The 20,129-nt window shown below is 31.0% G+C and overlaps 1 protein-coding gene across 5 annotated transcripts in view; it reads right to left on the minus strand.

Annotated features, from left to right (window-relative positions):
• The window catches only part of CNTLN (centlein), a 255,643-nt gene that overhangs the window by 149,381 nt on the left and 86,133 nt on the right, over positions 1-20,129 (minus strand). For all 5 annotated transcript variants that reach the window (XM_039870922.1, XM_039870887.1, XM_039870754.1 and 2 more), the window contains 2 exons: positions 12,882-13,044; positions 6,704-6,898 (listed from right to left, as the gene is read on the minus strand). In XM_039870922.1, coding sequence (XP_039726856.1) covers positions 6,704-6,898; positions 12,882-13,044 — 358 coding nt within the window. The remainder of the gene's footprint in view (positions 1-6,703; positions 6,899-12,881; positions 13,045-20,129) is intronic.

Genomic DNA, 20,129 nt, shown 5'->3' on the forward strand with positions numbered 1-20,129 from the left:
AATGATTTTAAGGATCTATTTTAACTATTATAACAAGAATCTAAAGAAAAATATGTTGCAAGGTATGAACAACATACAATATTTGAAGAATATTCACAGAAAGAAACTTAAGAGCAAATTGGAGATAACAAAAGTGTCAGTTAACTTGAATAAAAATTAATAGAAATTATCAAACCTGAAGAACATAAAAGATTGAAGAAATCTTTTAATCTTTGAGACAACACTGAAAAGTCTAATATAAATGAAATAGAATCTCAAAAGGAGAAAAAGAGAGAAGTGTCAGAAAAATGTTGAGGAAATGTCAAAATATTTCCCAAACTGGTAATATATATATGTGTATATATATACATATATTACAAAAATAAAGATGCTCATCAAATTGCAAAAAGGACGCCTACAATTAAAACTATACTTGGGAACATCATAGTTAAAATTCTTAAAACCAAAGGTAAAATAATAGGGGGAGGGGAGAAATCCAGACAAAACTGGCATATTTAAGTTAACAATGAAACAAATTCCAGCTGACTTATCAGAAACAGTGGAGTTCAGAAGGCAGAAAAGTGAAATTTTAAAATTGTTTTTAAAAATTTACAGTCTATTAACCCAAAGGAAGGAAGGAAAAGAGAGACAGAGGAACAAAAAATGGGACAAACAGAAAACAAATAGTAAGATGATACACCTAAAGCCAACTGAATTAAATTTAAATGGATCAATAATGCAATGAGAAGGACGAAATTGTCACAATGAATAAAAACACAGGACCTAAATATGTACACCTAAAATTAAAGATACTTATAGGTGAAAATTAAAAGGATGGGTAAAGGTATATATGCAAAATGTAACCATTAAAGATACTAATTGGTCTACCGCCATGCTATCCTGCACAAGCCCATCCCGTCTGATTTCAGAAGCTAAGCAGGGTCGGGCCTAGTTAATACGTGGATGGGAGACCACCTAGGAAGACCAGGTGCATAGGCGTAAAAATTAAAAAAAAAAAAAAAGAGATTATAAACTGACAAGGTCCTTGCAATCTGTAAGGTCAACCAAGGATTACCTCACCTAGAAAAATAAATGAATAAATAAATAATAAAATAAAGACACTAATTGGCTATATTAATATCATAAAATTGGACTTCAAGTCAACAGAATATCACTACTATTAATAAAGACATTTTATAATGACAAAGTTTGATTAATCAGAAAGAAATGACAATTATCAATATGTATGCCACTAATAAAATAGTTTTATAGTACATGAAGCAAAAATTGCTAAAAATAAAGGAAAAAACAGAAAAATCTACAATCATACTGGGAGATTTTAACATCTGTCTGATAGAAAAACTGATTTAAAAAACTAAACACAAAATCATTAAAGACAGAAGATCTGAACACTGTTAACCACAATGACATAATTAATATTGATATTTAAGGAACATTTGACCCAATAGATGCATAATACAAATTATTTTCAGGTACACATACTACATTCACCAAAACCACAAGCTGGGCTACTCTGACCACAATAAAAGTATATTAGAAGTGAATTTGCAAACAATGTCTCTAATAAGGGCCTAATATCCAAAATATATAAAGAACTCATACAACTCAAGAACAAAAAACAATCAATCTAATTTAACAATGAGCAGAGGACTTGAAGAGACCCTTCTCCCAAGAGAAGTAGCCAGTAGACATATGAAAAGATGCTCAGCTTCACTAGCTATTAAAGAAACACAAATCAAAACCACAATAAGATAGCATATCACACTTGTTAGAATAGCTATTATCAACAGGACAAGTAATAATAAAGTGTTGGAGATGTTGTGAGGAAGAAGGAACAGCCACTATGAAAAACAGTATGGATATTCCTCAAAAAAATTAAGAAAAGGAATACCCATATGACCCAGCAATCCCTCTTCTGAGTATCTACCCAAAAAATTTGAAAACATTTATTCGTAAAGATATGTGCCCCGATGTTTATTGCAGCATTATTCACAGTGGCTAAGACATGGAAACAACAAAAGTGCCCTTCCACAGATGACTGAACAAAGAAGATGTGGTACATATATACAATGGAATACTAATCAGCCATAAGAAAAGAGAAAATACTGCCATCTGCGATGACTTGGGTAGATCTTGAGATTATCACGCTAAGTGAAATAAGTCATACAGAAAAGGTTGATAACCATATGATTTCACTTATATGTGGGATATAAAGCTGAAAGCAACAAACAAACAAGAGAAACAAAAATTCATAGACACAGATAACAGTTTAGAGGTTACTAGAGAAAAAGGGGAAAGAGTGAGAGGTAGATAAAGGTAAAGGGGGTCAAAGATATTATGATGGAAGGAAATGTGACTCTGGGTGGTGAACACACACTGCAATATACATACATATAACATATTATTAAATTGTACACTAGAAACTTATATAATTTTATTAACCAATGTCATCACAATAAATTTAATAAAAAGGGCAAATATTGTAAAAAATATTAAAAAATAATATATAGAGGTAAAAACCCCAAATATTTCAAAAGTAAACAACACACTTCCAAATAACCAAAGAAGCAAAATAAAAATTACAAAGGAAATTAGAAATATTTCTAACTGAATGCTTATTTGTAAAATTAACAAGCTAATACAAACATTTCTATAGCAATGGAACATAGATATACGAAACATTTTTGAAAGAGAATAAAGTGACTTATACTACCCTCAGTTCAAGTTACTATCAAGTGACATATATGAGTGGCTATTTTTCAGGCCCTTATCTGTTCTACTGATTATTTTGTAATTATTATGCCAATACCACACTACCTTAATTTTTTTTAGCTTGACAAATATGTCTCAAAATCAGGTAGTTTAAGTCCTCCAAAACTTTTTTTTAATGAAACTTGATTTTGCTCTTTGAGGTCCCTTGCATATCCCCATAAATTTCAGAACTGGCTTATATTTTTCTAAAAGAAACCATACACAGCCTCCTAAAATTTTAATTGAGATTACATAATAGATCAATTTGATGAGACAACATCATTAACAATACTGCATCTTCTGATTCATGAATTTGGCATAACTGTCCATTTATGTATGTCTTTTAATTTCACTCTGCTATATTTTGTATTTTTCAGTGTATAGATCTGGTGCATATTTTGTCAAATTTATCCTTAATTATTTCATAGGCTGAGATGTTATTATAAAGAGTACTCTTTTTAAATTTAAATTTCTAATTATTTGTTACAAGTATTTAGAAATACAACTGACTTTTGTAAATTGATGTTGTATCTTGCAACACTGCTAAATTTACTCAACTATTTCTAGGAGCTTTATCATAGATTCAGTAAAGTTTTACTTCCCTGTTTCTAATTGGTATGATTTTGTTTCTTGCCTTATTGTACTAGTTAGATCTCCAGTATGGTACTGAATAGAAGTGACCTGTTCCTTATGTAAGAAGGAAGGCTTTCGGTGTTTATTATTAAGCAAAAATTAATATATCCTACACAAATTCTCCTAGTTAAGTGAAAAAGAGAGAATTTTTCAATTTGTATTAGGATACCAGCATCACTTTGACATCAAAATCAAACAGGAAACATTCAAGAAAGGAAAACTACAGCCCAAAATCCCTCACCAGTATAGATGTAAAAATCCTAACCAAAATATTAGCAAACTGAATTCAGCAATATATGAAAATAATAAAATATTACAATGAAGTTAGATTTATTTCAGGAATGCAAAATTGAATTGATAATTGAAAATTAATCAGTGTAATTCATCATGTTAACAGAATAGATGAGAAAATCCTTAGTATAATCTTAAAAGATGCTTTATATATACCTAAAACTTGTTCACAAAAACCTTTCATCAAACTGCAAATAGATGGGACCTTCCTTAATGTGATAAAGAATAACTACCAAACACACACACACACACACACACACGCAGAAGACACACACAGTGAGAAGAGAGCAAACACAGTGTTTAAATACTACTGGAAGGTTCAAAAATAAGCAAGACAAATAGATGACAGAAGCCAAACTAGTAGTTACCTTTGTGGGTGCAGCTACTGATTACGAAGTTTGTTGGACACTGGTAATAGTCTATATCTTGATCTGAGTGATATTTATATGGATGTGTTCACTTCGTGAAATGTTACACTTAGGGTTTGTACACCTTACTATTTGTATGTTACACTTCAGTAAAACTGTTTATGAAAAATTTCAACTTTTTTTCATGAAACTTTAAAAATTATCCTAGAAGTTAAATTTAAGTGTTAGTCCACAATATAGCCAAGACACTTTAAAAAATGATAAGAAAGTAAGAGACTATCAAATATAAAGACTTATTACGAAGCTATACTAATTAAGACAGTGTGACATTGTATAGAAATGAATATAGAATCAGAAAGAAATTCACAAATATATTGAACAAGAGTATATGAGACAGGTAGCCCACCGCTAAACAGGATAAAAGGGGATCGTTCAACAGGTTGAGCTGGAAAAACTGGTTACTATTTAGAGAAAAATCGATTAATAAAAATGGATCCTTATCTTATTCCACACACAAAACACAATTCCAAATTAATTATGATATAAATGACATGAGCAAAGCTTTAAATCTTTTTAAGGAAAAATGAGGTGCAAATATTTCTATCTTTGGGATAGAGAAGGATTTTTTTTTAATAAGATACCAAAGCATTAACTATAAAATATTAATTTGTCTAATTAAAATTTTCTGTTCATCTAATGATATCTTAATGAAAATGAAAAGATTCACAGTGAGGTAAGATATATGCCATACCTTTAACTACTAGAGATTAATATCAAGAACATAAAAAAACTTTTACAAATAAATTTTAAAAATCCAATAGAAGAATCGATAAAAGACATAAATAGACATTTTGAAGGAGGGCTAGTAATCATTTGAAGATATGCTTAATCAGTGATTTGCACATGAAGATCAAAATAAAATTATTTTATATTAATTCAATCATCAACAAAGAAGTCTGACAATACCTATTGTTGAGGAGAATGAGAATCAATCAGATCTCATACATTGCTGGCAGGAATAAAATTGATTAAAACCACTTTGAAAAATAAGTTATCGGTATTTTGTGAAAGTAACATTTTAAATCCAGGACTTCCATTCCACAAAAATGCACGTACATGTATACCAAGAATCATGTACAAAAATGTCAATTGCACCATTATTCATAGCAGCAAAAAAAATAAAATAAAATAACCCAAATACTCATCTACAAATGAATGTTCAAGTAGTTATGATATCATCACATATAATATTTTAAATCAGTAAAAAAAAATGATCCATTATACCAATGTAGATGAAATTTAATAACATAAATGATGAGCCAAAATTGCCAAATCCCAAAGCAATAACACATGATACATTTGTATTAGTGACAAAAGTAGACAATATACTATTTTCTCATAAATTTGTATGTGATAAAACTTTTTAAAAAAATAATCAAAGCAATAAACAGTTTAGTGGTTAATTATGTCTGGTGAGAGAACCAGGGTACCAGATAACAGAGGAGCACAGAGGTAGATGTAAGTCATTAGGAATGTTATAGTCCTTTGATTAGTTGGTGGAACCAAGGGTGTTTATTATAATAAACAAACTAATTAAATAAAATAGACCAACGCGTGTAATAATACTGTGTCATGATACAAATTTTATGATTAATCCAATTCTATGCACCTGATGTCCAAAAATGCAATATGATACAAATTTAAAAATTGCTGCGTTAAGGTTGAGGTGTTAGCAAAAGAAAATATGCAGGGTTCAAAAGTTATTGTTCTTCAATCAATAAACATTCAAGCATCCGATTACCTGTTCATGTTAATTCCAATTCTGAATTATATCAATAAATACTAAAATTTAAAGAAGTGCCGGGTGCTTAAAAACACTTAACTAATAGGAACAAGATTTTTTTTACAATCTATATTTACTGCTGAAAGTTACCTTGAAGATTATCTAAAAAGAGGTACCGATGAACATTTACTATATGCCAAGCTCTGCATTTGACATGCATTGTCTCATTAATCCTCAAAGCTCTATGACATAGATACCATTAATATCGACATTTGTGAGAAAATAAGCTAAAAGGTTTAATAAATTCGTTCAAGTTCACGAACTTCAAAGGCAGAGCTATAATTTGATCCCAGATTTATTTGAATCCTGAACCTGCATATTAATCTATATGGTTATACTATCTCATTTAACAGCACAGGAAATAAGTAGAAAGGTCAATTAAACTGTCTAAAACCACACATCAAGGAAATGGCAGAACAGGGACTAAAAGGTATTAAGTACCATACACCAGGCATTTCGGCAAGTACTTTATGAGACTTCCTGTACAATACTCTTTCCATTCCATCATCTCATTTAAAAAGTCTCAAAATGGGCATGACCTATTAATTTTCTCTTCCTTAATATAAATTAGCAAACTGTTTCATCACGACAACTACACCAGATATAATCTGTTTCTACATGCATTTCTATATGAATCATATTGTATAATATTCACTATACAGAGTATAAAATATAGCACAACACAAAACTATATGTAACAACTTACGTTCTAATATTTGCAAATGTATTTAAATTTTTATGTTTTAGTAAATTGCAGATGATTTAATATATGGCAACATTTTTATAATGGGCAACATATTTATAAAACATCTCTCACCTGTTCTGAGTGCTCTGAATCACTTTGTTGAGGTAAAGGATACGGTGCTCCTTGTGATTCCTGAAGCTTTTCTTTTAATTTAGCATTTTCTTGCTCTTTTTGAAATAGCTGATCCTGAAGACTAACAACACTTTGCCGGAGCATAGCTTCACTTGATTTTGTGGTTTCAAAACAAATATGTAACTCATTGTAAAGCTGTTTCAAAAAATATATCCAAATTTATTAATAATCAATAAAAGTTATGTCTATACACACGTATCAGGACTGTATATGACATAGTCCTTATCATATACATATATGCACACACATACACATATGTATCAGGACTGTATATGACACAGTCCTCACACTCAAGTTATTTTAGTAGTCTAAGAAGGGAAATAAGACATAAACATGTGGAAAACTAAATGATATGATCAAATATAAATATAAAACTACAATTAATATTTAAAAAGCAATATATATTATTGGCTAGTATAATAAAAAAAAGTGTGCTAAATTTTTAAGAAGGATGAAAACACTTTAAGAAATATATGAATCTCAGAGAGCATCATAAAAAATTGAACCATGATGGTATTATAGGAATTGAATGAAAACAAAAAGTCATTCTAAAAATGATAAAATGTCAAAAAATTTTTAAAAATAAGCACAGTGATAGGAAAGGACAGCAAGGAAGCATAAGATATGTCAGCCTTATTGGACTTGATACATACATTTGAAATTAAAAAAAAGAAAAACTACGAGTCATTGGGAGTTCATTAAGGTTGACTTATATGTTCCCATTTAGGATAAATTAGCATCTACTGCTGCAGTAGGGGAGGACGAACAGAAATAGTAAGAAGAATAGTAAGAAGCAAAGTCAGGCAATAAGACTGTGGACAGGATGTAAAGACATCTGAATGCCAGATTAAGGAGGTTGAACTTGTTCCTATAGACAACAAGGAATCATTGAAGACCTTGAACAGAATGATAAAATAGGAGCAATGTTTTGAAGGCATGATAGATAACTTTAATTTTTTTTAACTCAAGGCGACATGCATTAAATAAATTTAAAACAAAAGTTTATTAAAACCGAGGTACCATATGGCACATAAATAGTATCATACAGAGATTCATATATAGTTAACAATGGTACTCCTTCAATACACATGAACTTATTTTCTGAAGAAAATTCTAACTTATGATTGTGATTTAATGAGACATAATTCAATTAAGGGTAACTAATTTACATAAAGAATCCATATGTATATTTGCTGATGACACTGAGAAAGTGACACAGAACTAAAATTTATGCTGTTTTTCCTTTATATATATAAGGCTAATAGTGTGATCTTATAACAAAAGCAAAATCTCCCATGGAAGAATCTCAAAATTATGTAGCTAATACAGCAGGTTTTTAGATGGGTAGAATCTTCCATTAGCTGGTCTTGCCTTGTGGGAAGAAACTTAACTACACAAAAGATGGTAGACTACTTTTCTATATGTATGCTATACTTTAATTTCTAAGTTTAAAATTAAAAAAGGCTTGTGAAACTTCTTTCCTAATGCTTTTTCTCATATATGTCGCCATAAAAACAAGACCCTCCAAACCACTCCTCCTTATTTTCTATAAGGGATTACAACTCTACTATCGTAGATACTTTAAATAATCCATTCCACTTTACAGTCAAAGTCTAAGCAATTTTTATTAAGGAAGGATTGCCTAAATGATTAATAAATAATTTCGGGACATAAATTTGTACTTTCCAATTACCTTCATACCAGGGAGTATGTCCAATGTCCTTTCCACAGCTGATATCATCAGATAGTCTAGGAGGGAAGAAACAGTAGGAACCTGACAGCTTTAAGGAACAATGAAGGGATCAGAGTGGGCTTATAGTAACCTACCTGTTGCTGCTTTCATGATTGAGCTCAAGGCAGAAAAGAGAAAAGCAAAATCTAGAGACAAGAGCTAACCTGACTATAGATATCTGAAGCTAGGATGAGTGAAGGTCTGCCCAATAGCATATGGAGTCAAACATTCAGTTTAGAGGTTATTTACCCACTTTCTCTTATTTGTACAGTTTTAGTACTAACCAGTTTTACCCCATCAGCACAAATTAATTTCTTTGGAAGAAAATAATAGAAAATAATATTATTAAAGAATTTATAGATTTTGAATCACATATCAGTAAAAAATACATGAATAAAAAGAATTTACAGATTTCAAATATTTGAAAAACTCATGAATGCTGGTAAGTATTAATAAAGAAAAACTCCTAATTTCCCTTCACATTGCCAGTTTCAGTAATGGTGATAGTGTGTGGTCAGGATTGAGAATCAATTTATTGGTCATTAGTGCCATGGGTATGGTATACTTTTATCTTGGATGTCATGACTTGGGTCTTCCTTTACAGATGTAAGATTCTTCTGGGCCTATTCATTCATGGGAAAAGGCTCTATATCAATATCTCTTTCCTTGTCTCTTTTCCTTTCCCTTCTTTCTTGCTTGCATAAAAATGAAGACCAACAGCAATCTTCTTGTGTTCTCTACTTTGCTCTCTTCCAAGAAGTTTATGCAGTTGTATTCCTATTTAGAAGTCGCCCTGGTTTGATCTGAAATGACTGGATGGGTAACTCCAGACACTGAGGCAAACTCTCTGAAAATATCCATCCTTCCAGGCAGCAAGTGAAAAGAACTGAGAAAGCCCAGGACAGATGATGTATACCAGCCCTAGGAACTGGGACAAATGGTCTCGTATTCCTTAGTTTTATTCCAAATGTACATCTCTTACTTGCCTATTTTTTCTGATAGCTGATTGGGTTTCACTTATTTAATAGCAAGAAGACCACACAGTTGTGAACTTAGAGTAAAGGAAGCAAAGACAGCCCTCTGGCCATTTTTAATTCTAGGCCCAGTACACCAATAAACTTGGCTAAAAAAGCCTTCAAGCAGTTAAGATTATTTTTATTTCTGAAGTATTTTGTAGTGATAAAGCCTCAGGATAATAAAATGTTTATTTCTCTAGGAGATGTTGTAAGGAGGCAAAGGTTTAGGATGTTCCAGTCCACTGGTTAGATACCATCTTATTCTCATTCCATTAATAACAGTAGAGTGAGTCAAAAAAAGTTCTCAAGTGAGTAAATTAGGTAATATAATAAAATATTCATCTGCACCGGTTTAAGCACCCTGAGTTAGTAACATTTTCCCTATTAGCAATCACAACTGCTTAGAGCAGTTTTCAGAGAGGCTCTTTTCTCTACTTTCTTTCCTCTAATAGTCCAAAAAACTGCAATAGACGAGACTCTTCTGCAAGATTCTGGCCTATAAACATTTAATCATACATTCCCTAATATACTTAAGAAATCATCATTATAATTCATAAGTAATTTATTATGCTTATTATTCTTCATGTTGTAGAAACTAAAGTTAAAAATGGTTAAGAGGATCTCCAAGGGACAGAAAGCAAGTTATCTCCAGAAATAGGACCCCAAACCCCAAGTCCTTTAATTTTGAGGGGCTTAGACTGCAGTACTCTTTTTCCCATATTTTTATTACTGTTGAAGAATGATATATTTTATTTACCTTAAAAATTTTGATAATGTATATGCTCTGTGACCCAAGGACTAATTTGTTTAAAATGTAAAATTTCCATATTTAGTGAGTAAGTATACTCTTTGCTACTCTAATTGAGACGAAAATTCTACAGGTGAAAATTATATCTGTTTATAGTAGAAAAATGAGAAGGAAAAACTCTGATTTAGCATGCAGTTTAAACTAAAAGTATGTATAACCTAACTCCTTATTTTCCCGGATTGATATTAGCTCGTGTCATGTAATTATCATTAAATAGAATAAAAGATGATAAAATACATATTTAGTACCCTAAACATGTTAGATGGTCTAGAAATCATAACTACTGATACAATTCCCATCTATATTTAAATCACACACATGTATATAAATGACATGCAAAGGTAGAAAAATTATTAAAACTTATATAAATGGCTATATACTCAGAAGAAGAAAACACACTAGCTTATTTTTATTTCTCTTCGGAGTTTCTCTTCCACAGGAGCACTGTACATTATCTGTTAGGTAATTTTATTTATGAGACTAATAATTTGTTATGGAGTCTTCTGGGAAAATATGCCACATCTCTTTTCTGTGCTCAAAATTCTTTTCAGTTTTCTCTCTTCACCTTTGTCTCCCCTCTTTATTCCCCTCATCCCACTGTGGCCAACTGTTTTTTTTTTTTTTTAACCCTTCTTCCAGATAATGAAATGGATACTATGATATAAATCAACTTAATAAATGGGAGAAAAAAAGGGGAAATGGGAAGAAAAAAAGTGAAGAGAAGTGAACTAAAAGAATGAGAGGAAACAAAGAAGCTCCATTATAAAAAAAATAAATTAAGAGCTAACTCTTAAAGAACTAAGCTAAGTAAGAATTGGAGGTGAATTATATTTATGTAATATTTTATTTATTTTATTAATACTAGTATTAATGGAATATTTTTTTTAATTCACCTGAGTCTTAAAGCTAGGCCACAATTATCATTTGTAAACAATAAAATTAATTTATGTGAAAATATATTTGAAAATCTTAATTTTTAAGTAAACAATTTCATCTCATTAAAGCATGGACTATTAGATTATTCAAATTTATTAGGAAATTTTTAGAAAAATATATGTGGAAGAGGAATAAGGGGAAGTATTAAGTAAAATATTCTAAGACTGGATGAATAATTTAATATAAATAAACACTGGAAGTCTGAATAGCAGCATACTGTTTATTTATGATAAATAAAACAGTATGATCATCCTCAAATTTAAAAATCCTGAACTCTACAACTAATGTATTTTCTGGGAAAAAAGAAAAACAAGTATAAAATATCTGCAGGTCAAAAAGTTAAAAGTTGTGATGCTATAGCAAAATAAAAGAAACCAAATTTGTAAAATCACTGGCTGAAGAATAATGATGGAGGCTCTTTTCACAGAGGATGGTAACATGTTATATTTGAATATAAATTGCCAGGGACTTTTAAGCAAAAATTAAGAAAAAAAAAAGAAATTTTTGAGTTAAATAATAATTGAAAAAGGAAAAAACAGTCCAATAAGGTCCAGTTTTTCAAGTCATTTTAGCAATGGAGCCTGGTTTAGAAACAAAAGCATAATGAGCAATCCCACCATATGAAACAAAAAGTGGAGCTCCTCTATTTGAAGTGGAGAAGACAGGTGCTACACTTCTGCATCGTATCATCCAAGTCCTAAAGAAAACTCAAAAGGACCACATAGAACAGAACACATAAAACCACTTTTTCAAAGCATCATTGAAAAATGTGTTTAAAATTTACTTAATAGTTATTTATTTCATGCTAATTATAGATATTAGGTTTTCATTGTGCTTTTTTTTTAGAAGTTTAAAAAGAAAAAAATCCCAGAATTACAAAATTGTATTACTTAACTTCTCAGCCTTGGTTGCCTCAACTATTACGAGTGAATAACATCAATCTCACAGGGTCGACCTATATAAGAACTTATTTCTATAAATAACTTAGTACACTATACATAACATACAGAATTCAATAAAAGTATTTTTTGTTAATTACTATCTGTAACTATTGTTGCTGAGTCAGTCAGCATACCTAAGCAGCCTTCATGAGTGACTCCTAAAACTATAAAGTAAAATGACTACTCAAAGGAAACACACGAAATAAATAGAGAAAAATCCTTGGAAAATATTGATCCCGAAGACCTCATCAGCATACTCATTTGTGTTTGTGCAAATTTACCAATAAAATAAAACTCAATTTCTGTAATGAAAGACTGTTTTAGGTCATAAACTAGAATCATTCTTGATGAATAATTAAGGCTAATTCCATTCTCCAAATCCTTCCTGGCTTGAGGGCTACCATCCTAGTATGTTTCATAGCAGATATCAAAACTCCAATTTATCAAAACAATATCCTACAGAATAAAGCTGCATCTATATTTTAAATGTTTCACCTTTAATAGCCATAAAGAAAACACAAAATTTTAAACATTACCAAATTGAATATTTCATTTTTAATTTTGAAGAAACATATATAAAAGGGAGTAATAAAGAAATGTTGAAAATTGAAAAAATTTGAATTCTATATATTTTTATAAGTTCATACATGTAAATTTACATTTTTATGACAGAATAAAAGCATACTTTTTGATATGATATACTTTCAGCTGTGTGAACATCTTCCTGATTCCTCAGTACTTTCTGCGTGTCCATATTGAGAACTTGAAGCTGCTGGATCAGCTCTGCTTGCTGTGCTGTATGTGCACTGTTCTGTTTGTAAAGATTCTGCAATTCTTGTAGCTCCTTCCTGTGCAAAGCAAGCAATAAATAGAGAGAAGCACGAATAAAGATCATCTCAGTTAAATAATTGTGTTCATCTAAGGTTATAGATTGGCTTCCAATTTTTTCAACTATTGTTTTTACCACAGGCAAAAATTTTAATAAAAGAAATAATATATAAAGTATTTAATATTTATCACATATACCTAGGAAGTATTGATATACCTACTATGACTTTCAAAGCCAAATACTTATCAATTTTCTTTTACAGCTTGATGGTAATAAAAACCCTGGATATACAGACATAGTACCACCTTCTTATTGAAATTAACTTACACTTCAGCTCCAAGAACTGATAAACACTAATGCCAACAATAGTTATCAGACACTTCTGAATACAAAGTAAGTCAACCTTTCCTTGTATATTATACAGAACTTTAAATGTATTAAAAAAGGATTCCAGCATCCAGTAAAAAAACATCCCAATAGGCAAATGAAGTTTCAAACCAAAGTTTTTTAAAGCATCACCAGTTTCCAGTCTCAGGGCCTGGGCTTGAATTCCATGACTCCTCTTATCTAGCTTGAAGAAAATGACGAGGCAAAGAAGTCGGAAGGAGAGCAACCAACATAAGGGGAAACCCGTCCTATCATCCTACCAAGGGTGAAATTGGCAAGTAGGAGGACAAATGAACTGGTGAGGAAATCTACACCTCTGGGATAAAGGTTTCTAGATTCCTGTAGTAGTGAATCCTGTATGATACAGATCATATAAAAAGTGGAAAATATTTTATGTATTCGATTTGAAGAGAAAGATATTAATAAAGATATATTTCACAGAAATACACTTTATAGTATATATTTTGGAAACTGTATGTTTTTAATGGAAACTTTACCTATCACTTCAAACCAATGACTCAGCCACATAAGATAATTCTTAAAAGAAAGAAGAAACAAAAGAAATATGCTGGCAATTGTCACAGATAGAGAGCATTAGTATGGGAGAAATGAATTCTCCTTTTTAGAGGTTTAGAATATTAATGTTCTCTAAATCCAACAACCCTTGCACTCATACAGATACATGTACAGACACCATCTGTCTCAGTCCTTTCAGGCTGCTATAACAAAATATCACTGACTGAGTAACTTAAAAACAAAAGAAATTTATTTCTCATAATTCTGTAGGCTGGATGTTGGATCAGAGAGCAAACATAGTCGAGTGTGGGCCCTTTTGGGGGTCATAGACTTCTTTTTGTATCCTCATATAATGGAAGGCACTAAGGAGCTCTAAAAGGTTCTTTTATAAAGAACACGTATCTCTTTCATGAAGTCTCTAACCTCATGACAAAAGTACTGCCAAAAGGCCCCACCTCCTAATGCCATCACATCAAGCATTAGGATTTCAACATATGAATGTTGGGTGGACACAAACATTCAGACTATAGCACCATTTGTAACTATTCAAAAACCTGAAACTTGCAGAAAATAACAGTTCAAAAATGGGGAAGGGAAGAGAAGAGAATCAAGAATGGCACAAAACCTCAAGGAAATGTAATTCTCAAAGAGGAGGGGAGAAATGACCCATAGTAATAATGCTTGCTGAGCACTGCTATTTTTCAAGAATAAAAATGGCAAGAATAATCAAAGGAGAAAAGCACTAGATGTAGAATAAAATTCTATCAGAGTATATAGTCAAGACATATGTTTGCCAGGAGAGCTAAGTAAATGTTGGATTTAGAAAAGGGACATGATGTAGATAAAAACATGTCTTTCAATATAATGTAAAACACAGCAAATTTATTTCTCCTCCGATGCTTAGAAGATCTTTGTTATTTCTTTACAAAGAGCGAAAATAGTAGTTGGCTTGCATTTAATAAAATATACATTTACTCAGAAGAAGCACACTCATGAGGGAGGCACTAGGAGATTAAAAATCAACAAAGGGAAAAGCATATTCTTAATTCTCATCTCATGCTATCTTCTGGGCATACTCTCAGTAAGTTCGATGGAAGCATAATCTAATACCATATAGATGTGTTTTCTCTGTGTCTCTCTACACCACTCTGAAAAGTTGATACAATGGAATGTACACTAATGTTGCAAATATGAAACTTGGAATGAGGAAAGATCTAGACAAATTCAGTGTTTTCTAGTGGTCCAGATGTGTGTTTCATAAGCCTTCTTTGATACTTATTTTGATACTGACACTCAAAATAAGTATCAAAGAAGGCTTATGAAACACACATCTGGACCACTAGAAAACACTGAATTTGTCTAGATCTTTCCTCATTTGAAAATAAGTAAAGAAAAACTAGCAGGGCTTATTATAAAAGGGAGAATATTTAGAATTAAGGGGAAAAAATTTTATTGTGCATACTCAGAGGAAAAGAATACTTCTGAATAGGAGTTACTAAAGGAATTAGAAGGAAGGCCTAGAAAAAGTATGAAAAAAATCATACCTCTCTAAATTATTAATAGTAAGTCAAGATGTGAAGATGATCTTAATAAAATCTCTGTAAAAGCAGAGACATTTTTATTCACTGCTAAAGAGCACCTAGGACAATTCCTGTCTCTTATTAAATATTTTTTTGTTGTATTAGACATATCTAATGTGCTTTTTCAGATTCAGCCTCACCTGCCTCCTAGAGTCTCAGTCCTTTGTTCTGCCTCAGCCTATTAAATACCACTTCAGCCTATGAAATTCATACAGTTCATGTGGTTCCATCACTTGAGGTCAACGAGCTGCATGCCTAGCACATTTGTCTCCTTGCACCACTTCCAGATTAAGATAAAATGCTACTGCACAGGCATGATGATATAAGCAGCAAACTTTGGCCAAAGTAAGGTAAAACACAAGAAGAAACCAGACAGGTAACTTTTTTTTCTTTTTCCATCTGATGGATTGCTGCAGGGCGTGACTTCTCTCTACAGTGAGTCCAGAATCAACCTGAATGGCTAATTCTGTGCACATGCTGTCTTTTCATAGCTCTTTGTCAAGCAGTATCCAGCACAATAATGCATTTCCTTTAATACTTTTTATGCTTTCCTGCCTCAGATTCTTCTTCTCTCACTTACTTTGCCTTGGAATTGAATTCCCCAAGCAAGAACATAATCCTTCACGCGGGCTCTGTTTTTTTGAATATGTGGAATAAGACAGTTGTTAAATGATGAAATGACATGAAATGAATGATGAAATGGATGAAGTGAAAAGAATGATGCCATACATAATAGCATTAAAATTCATAATAAAAGCAGTTATGAGGAAAATCAATTCTATGGAAAATAAAGTTAATTGGTAGGTTCGATCTTGAGAAGTTATCTCTAGACACAAATGAAAAAGGAAAGTCTGATGGAAAAGGAAAGTGGGTTGAGCTGAGAGAATGTTAAGAACCAGCAATGCTTTTTCTCATCTCAAGAAGAATCTTAAGTTCTGTTAAAAATATTGTGTTGCTGAAAGACAAACCAACGATCTTTAAGTTACAGCAATGCTATGTGGGCTGTGGGATAATTTAGGATAATAAAAAGTTTATACAGTTCAAGTTTGATAAAAAAACAAACAAACAAACAAACAGCCTTACAAGGAAGATTTATTGCTTGTTCACATTACATGTTTACATGTGGCTTTCTTCTATTCTAAGATCCAAACTGGAGCAACAAACTAGATTAGGAATAAGCCACAAGAAATGCCAAAACCCTTATAAGAAAGAACATAAAACATTTTGTAAGGACACAAAGGTTCTGAAACAAATGGAATAGCATACCATACTCTAAGACATGAAGAACGACATTGTAAACATGTCAGTTCTTTTAGAATTACTTACAAATTTGATGCTCTACTTAAGTACCCAACAAAAAATAAGCAAGTTTACTCTAAAGTTTATACAGAAAAATTAATAAGCAATAAATGCCCAGGAAAGCTAAAAGAAAAAAAAAAAAGAGCAATAATGGAGAATGAGCCACGTATTCTCTTATCCAATCTTCATCATCTCTGCTCTACTTTCTAGTACTCTAGCCTACGAGGCTAACCACTACAGACCGCATTACACTGGATCCTTGTCCTCTGGGTCTGACTTTGATTACATGGAAGTGCTAGATGAAAAGAGGGTAAAGATGAAAGAAGTCAAGGATTTCTTTCCCTAGCTCCCTCTCTGCTGAGCCACAGTTGGCAGTTTCTCTGTTCCTCTAAGGATAATTATCCTTATTAGCCTTTCCCAGGGCTAGACTTCTCACAGAGATTTGATAACAGCCTGCCCCTTCTGGTCTAGGGGTAGTAAGGGTTTCCTATTGTTAATAATTTGAATCTCAATTCTATTTGGAGAGAACTGACATCTTTATCATATTGAGTCTTCCAAATCATGAACTTTGTATATCCCTGCACATATCAGACTTTTTATTTTTCTCAGTGTTTTATAGTTCCTTGTATAAATATAATACACACTTCTCATTATACTTATTCTTCATATTTTAGTCATATTTAAGTTATATTATTTCTAAATCCATATCCTAACCTTTTCGGTGGCAAAAAAGTACAATTAAATTTTACACACTTACTTGTATCTACCAAGTGTGCTTAAACTCATTTATTAATTTAAACAATGTTTCTATAAATATTTTTAATTTTCGATTTGAATTAATCATATAGGCAAATCTAAGGCCTTTTTCCTTCATTTCTAGTTCTTATGTTTTTAAATTTTTACTTTTGCCTTACTACATAGGTGATATTTCTGACTATGTACAAGACATTTATTTGCAAAACTGTAGACATAATTTGAAGAAATAATTGTTTTATCATCATCCAAGCAAGTATAATTTATACTTTTATACTTGCTTCTGCTAAATGCCTGGGGACACCAGCAATCCAGATTTGTCAATCCAATTTCGGGATTCTGACTGTGATGATATTCCTAACCAAAATTATGACTGCACTGTCTTGAGCTCTATTTTTTCATTTTTTTATAGAAGATTTACAACTAATTTCTAAGAAAAATTCTAAACTCAATGGAAGGTGGGCTAATATTCATTTAGCCCATCCTCTACATAATCATAAAACCATTAACAATTAAGGCAAAAATTTTAGGTAACTTAATTGGCTAGATTTTTTCATTCAAGTTCCAGGTATATATTAAGTTACTCTGTATATATTACAGACATGTGTATTATTATAAATGTATTTATACACTTATTTATTTATACTCTAACTCAGGGTAAAAAGCATTTCACGTAGTTCATAATAACATTCCAAGCACAATGGGTTATATGAATTAAATATTCAATAAATATGCAAATGATAATGAATACCAAAGAAATAAACTCATAAAGAAATAAAGTTATGTTAACTACATTGTTTATCAAAAAGAAAAAGTATATTCAAATAAGAAAGTGCCTTGATCATGTATCCCACAATTATGGCTTTGTGTCTTTTGTACAACATACAAATTCAAGAAAGAGATGCTAGTATATCAAAACCACCACCGAACCACCCACTCGCAAGAAGTAAAAATGATGAAAGAAAGAAAATATGTAGTATATCCAATAGGTAATCTTTATTCAGACAACTCAGGAGAAACTGCAGATATTTCAACTACTATCCTATAATGAGGGTCTGTGTCAACGTCTTCTGATTCAAACTTACAACTCTGCTACTTCCTCATCCTCTATGAGTTCTTACTATAAAACTCGAAATTACATATGGTCCATTCTTATATCATTCTATAAGAAAATGTTCATAATTGGATATTATTGCCCTATTTGCTGTAGTTTATAGCTCTTACTATACTCTAAATTCATGTATACAAACACAGGGGCAAAATTTAGTAGAAAACATAATTATTAAAACCTCATGCACTTAACACTGCATTATACCCTGGGATGAATCCCATGTTCTACCCAATAGCTTAGTACCATCATACTCTAAAAAGGAAAGGTCACCATTGGAATATTTTGTGCAGTTATAGGTGCCATATTTTAAGAAAAATATTGTTGATATAGATGCTGACATTATGGAATGTATTCAGAAAGGGAATCCCGAATAGTATAACATCTGTGAAATATATATATATGAAAAATGAGAAATAAGAGGAGTTTAATAAATTCATAAAAAATGTTATTGATAAAGTTATCTTCTATTATTTCAAGATCTGTGCTGTAGAACGGAGATTAGAGTACCTCTGAGATTCTCTAGATAAGGAACCAAAATAAATAAGTGGATAATATAAAAAGGCAAATTTCAACTCAATATATGAAACGATGTTCAAATTCAAATAATATAAAATTATAAGAACAGTCTTGAAAAGAACAAAGAAACATAAACTAAAAGTATCAAGCAAAGACTAAAAGCTATATTATCTTATTGAAAAGAAGATAAGAATAAATAATTTTAAAATTTCATCTAAATCTAAGATTCTATTACTACTTAGAATTATCTGACTTCATCAAATTATTGACTTAAAAAAATAATTATAACATGAATAGATTAGCCAACCAGTCTATCATCTACAAAGTTTATACTTTTCCTCACCCCTGTGATAAAAAGTTTTTTAAACTATGTCAAAATGAATCTTTGCTTGGGTAACAGATTACTATATAAAATCCTACTCATATACATATGCACATATATGTGTGTATATATGTATCTCTTGCAATATGCTAAATATATAAATATATGAATATGTGATATTTATGTATTTATGACATATAAATACATTTTACACACACACATACTATATATAGTGGTAGCACCAGGGGATGAAATTGTGCTTATAGAGTTATATGATAAACTTTGTATGATTTATTTTAATTAAGTAAAAAAACTATACATACATATATATGGGTATGTATGCATATACACATGACGTAATATATATATGTATATGTTTATATATTTATTATTTGTTCTAATGCTATTTTCTGATAAAGGTAATTATATATTAATAGATAGTTTAAAATCTTTCAAAATTCTTAAAAACACAAGTTTTTCAAGTAATCCCACTTTGAGTAGCACTACAATACTATTTTGATATTGACTTTCACAAACTAATACTACTTACGATATGATAAAATAAAAAGTCAAAATGGGTTTCTCATTATTTTTCATTGTAACAATAATGAATATTATAT

This window comes from Pteropus medius, unplaced genomic scaffold (genome assembly GCF_902729225.1).
Source record: "Pteropus medius unplaced genomic scaffold, Ma_sr-lr_union100, whole genome shotgun sequence".
Lineage (NCBI taxonomy): Eukaryota > Metazoa > Chordata > Mammalia > Chiroptera > Pteropodidae > Pteropus > Pteropus medius.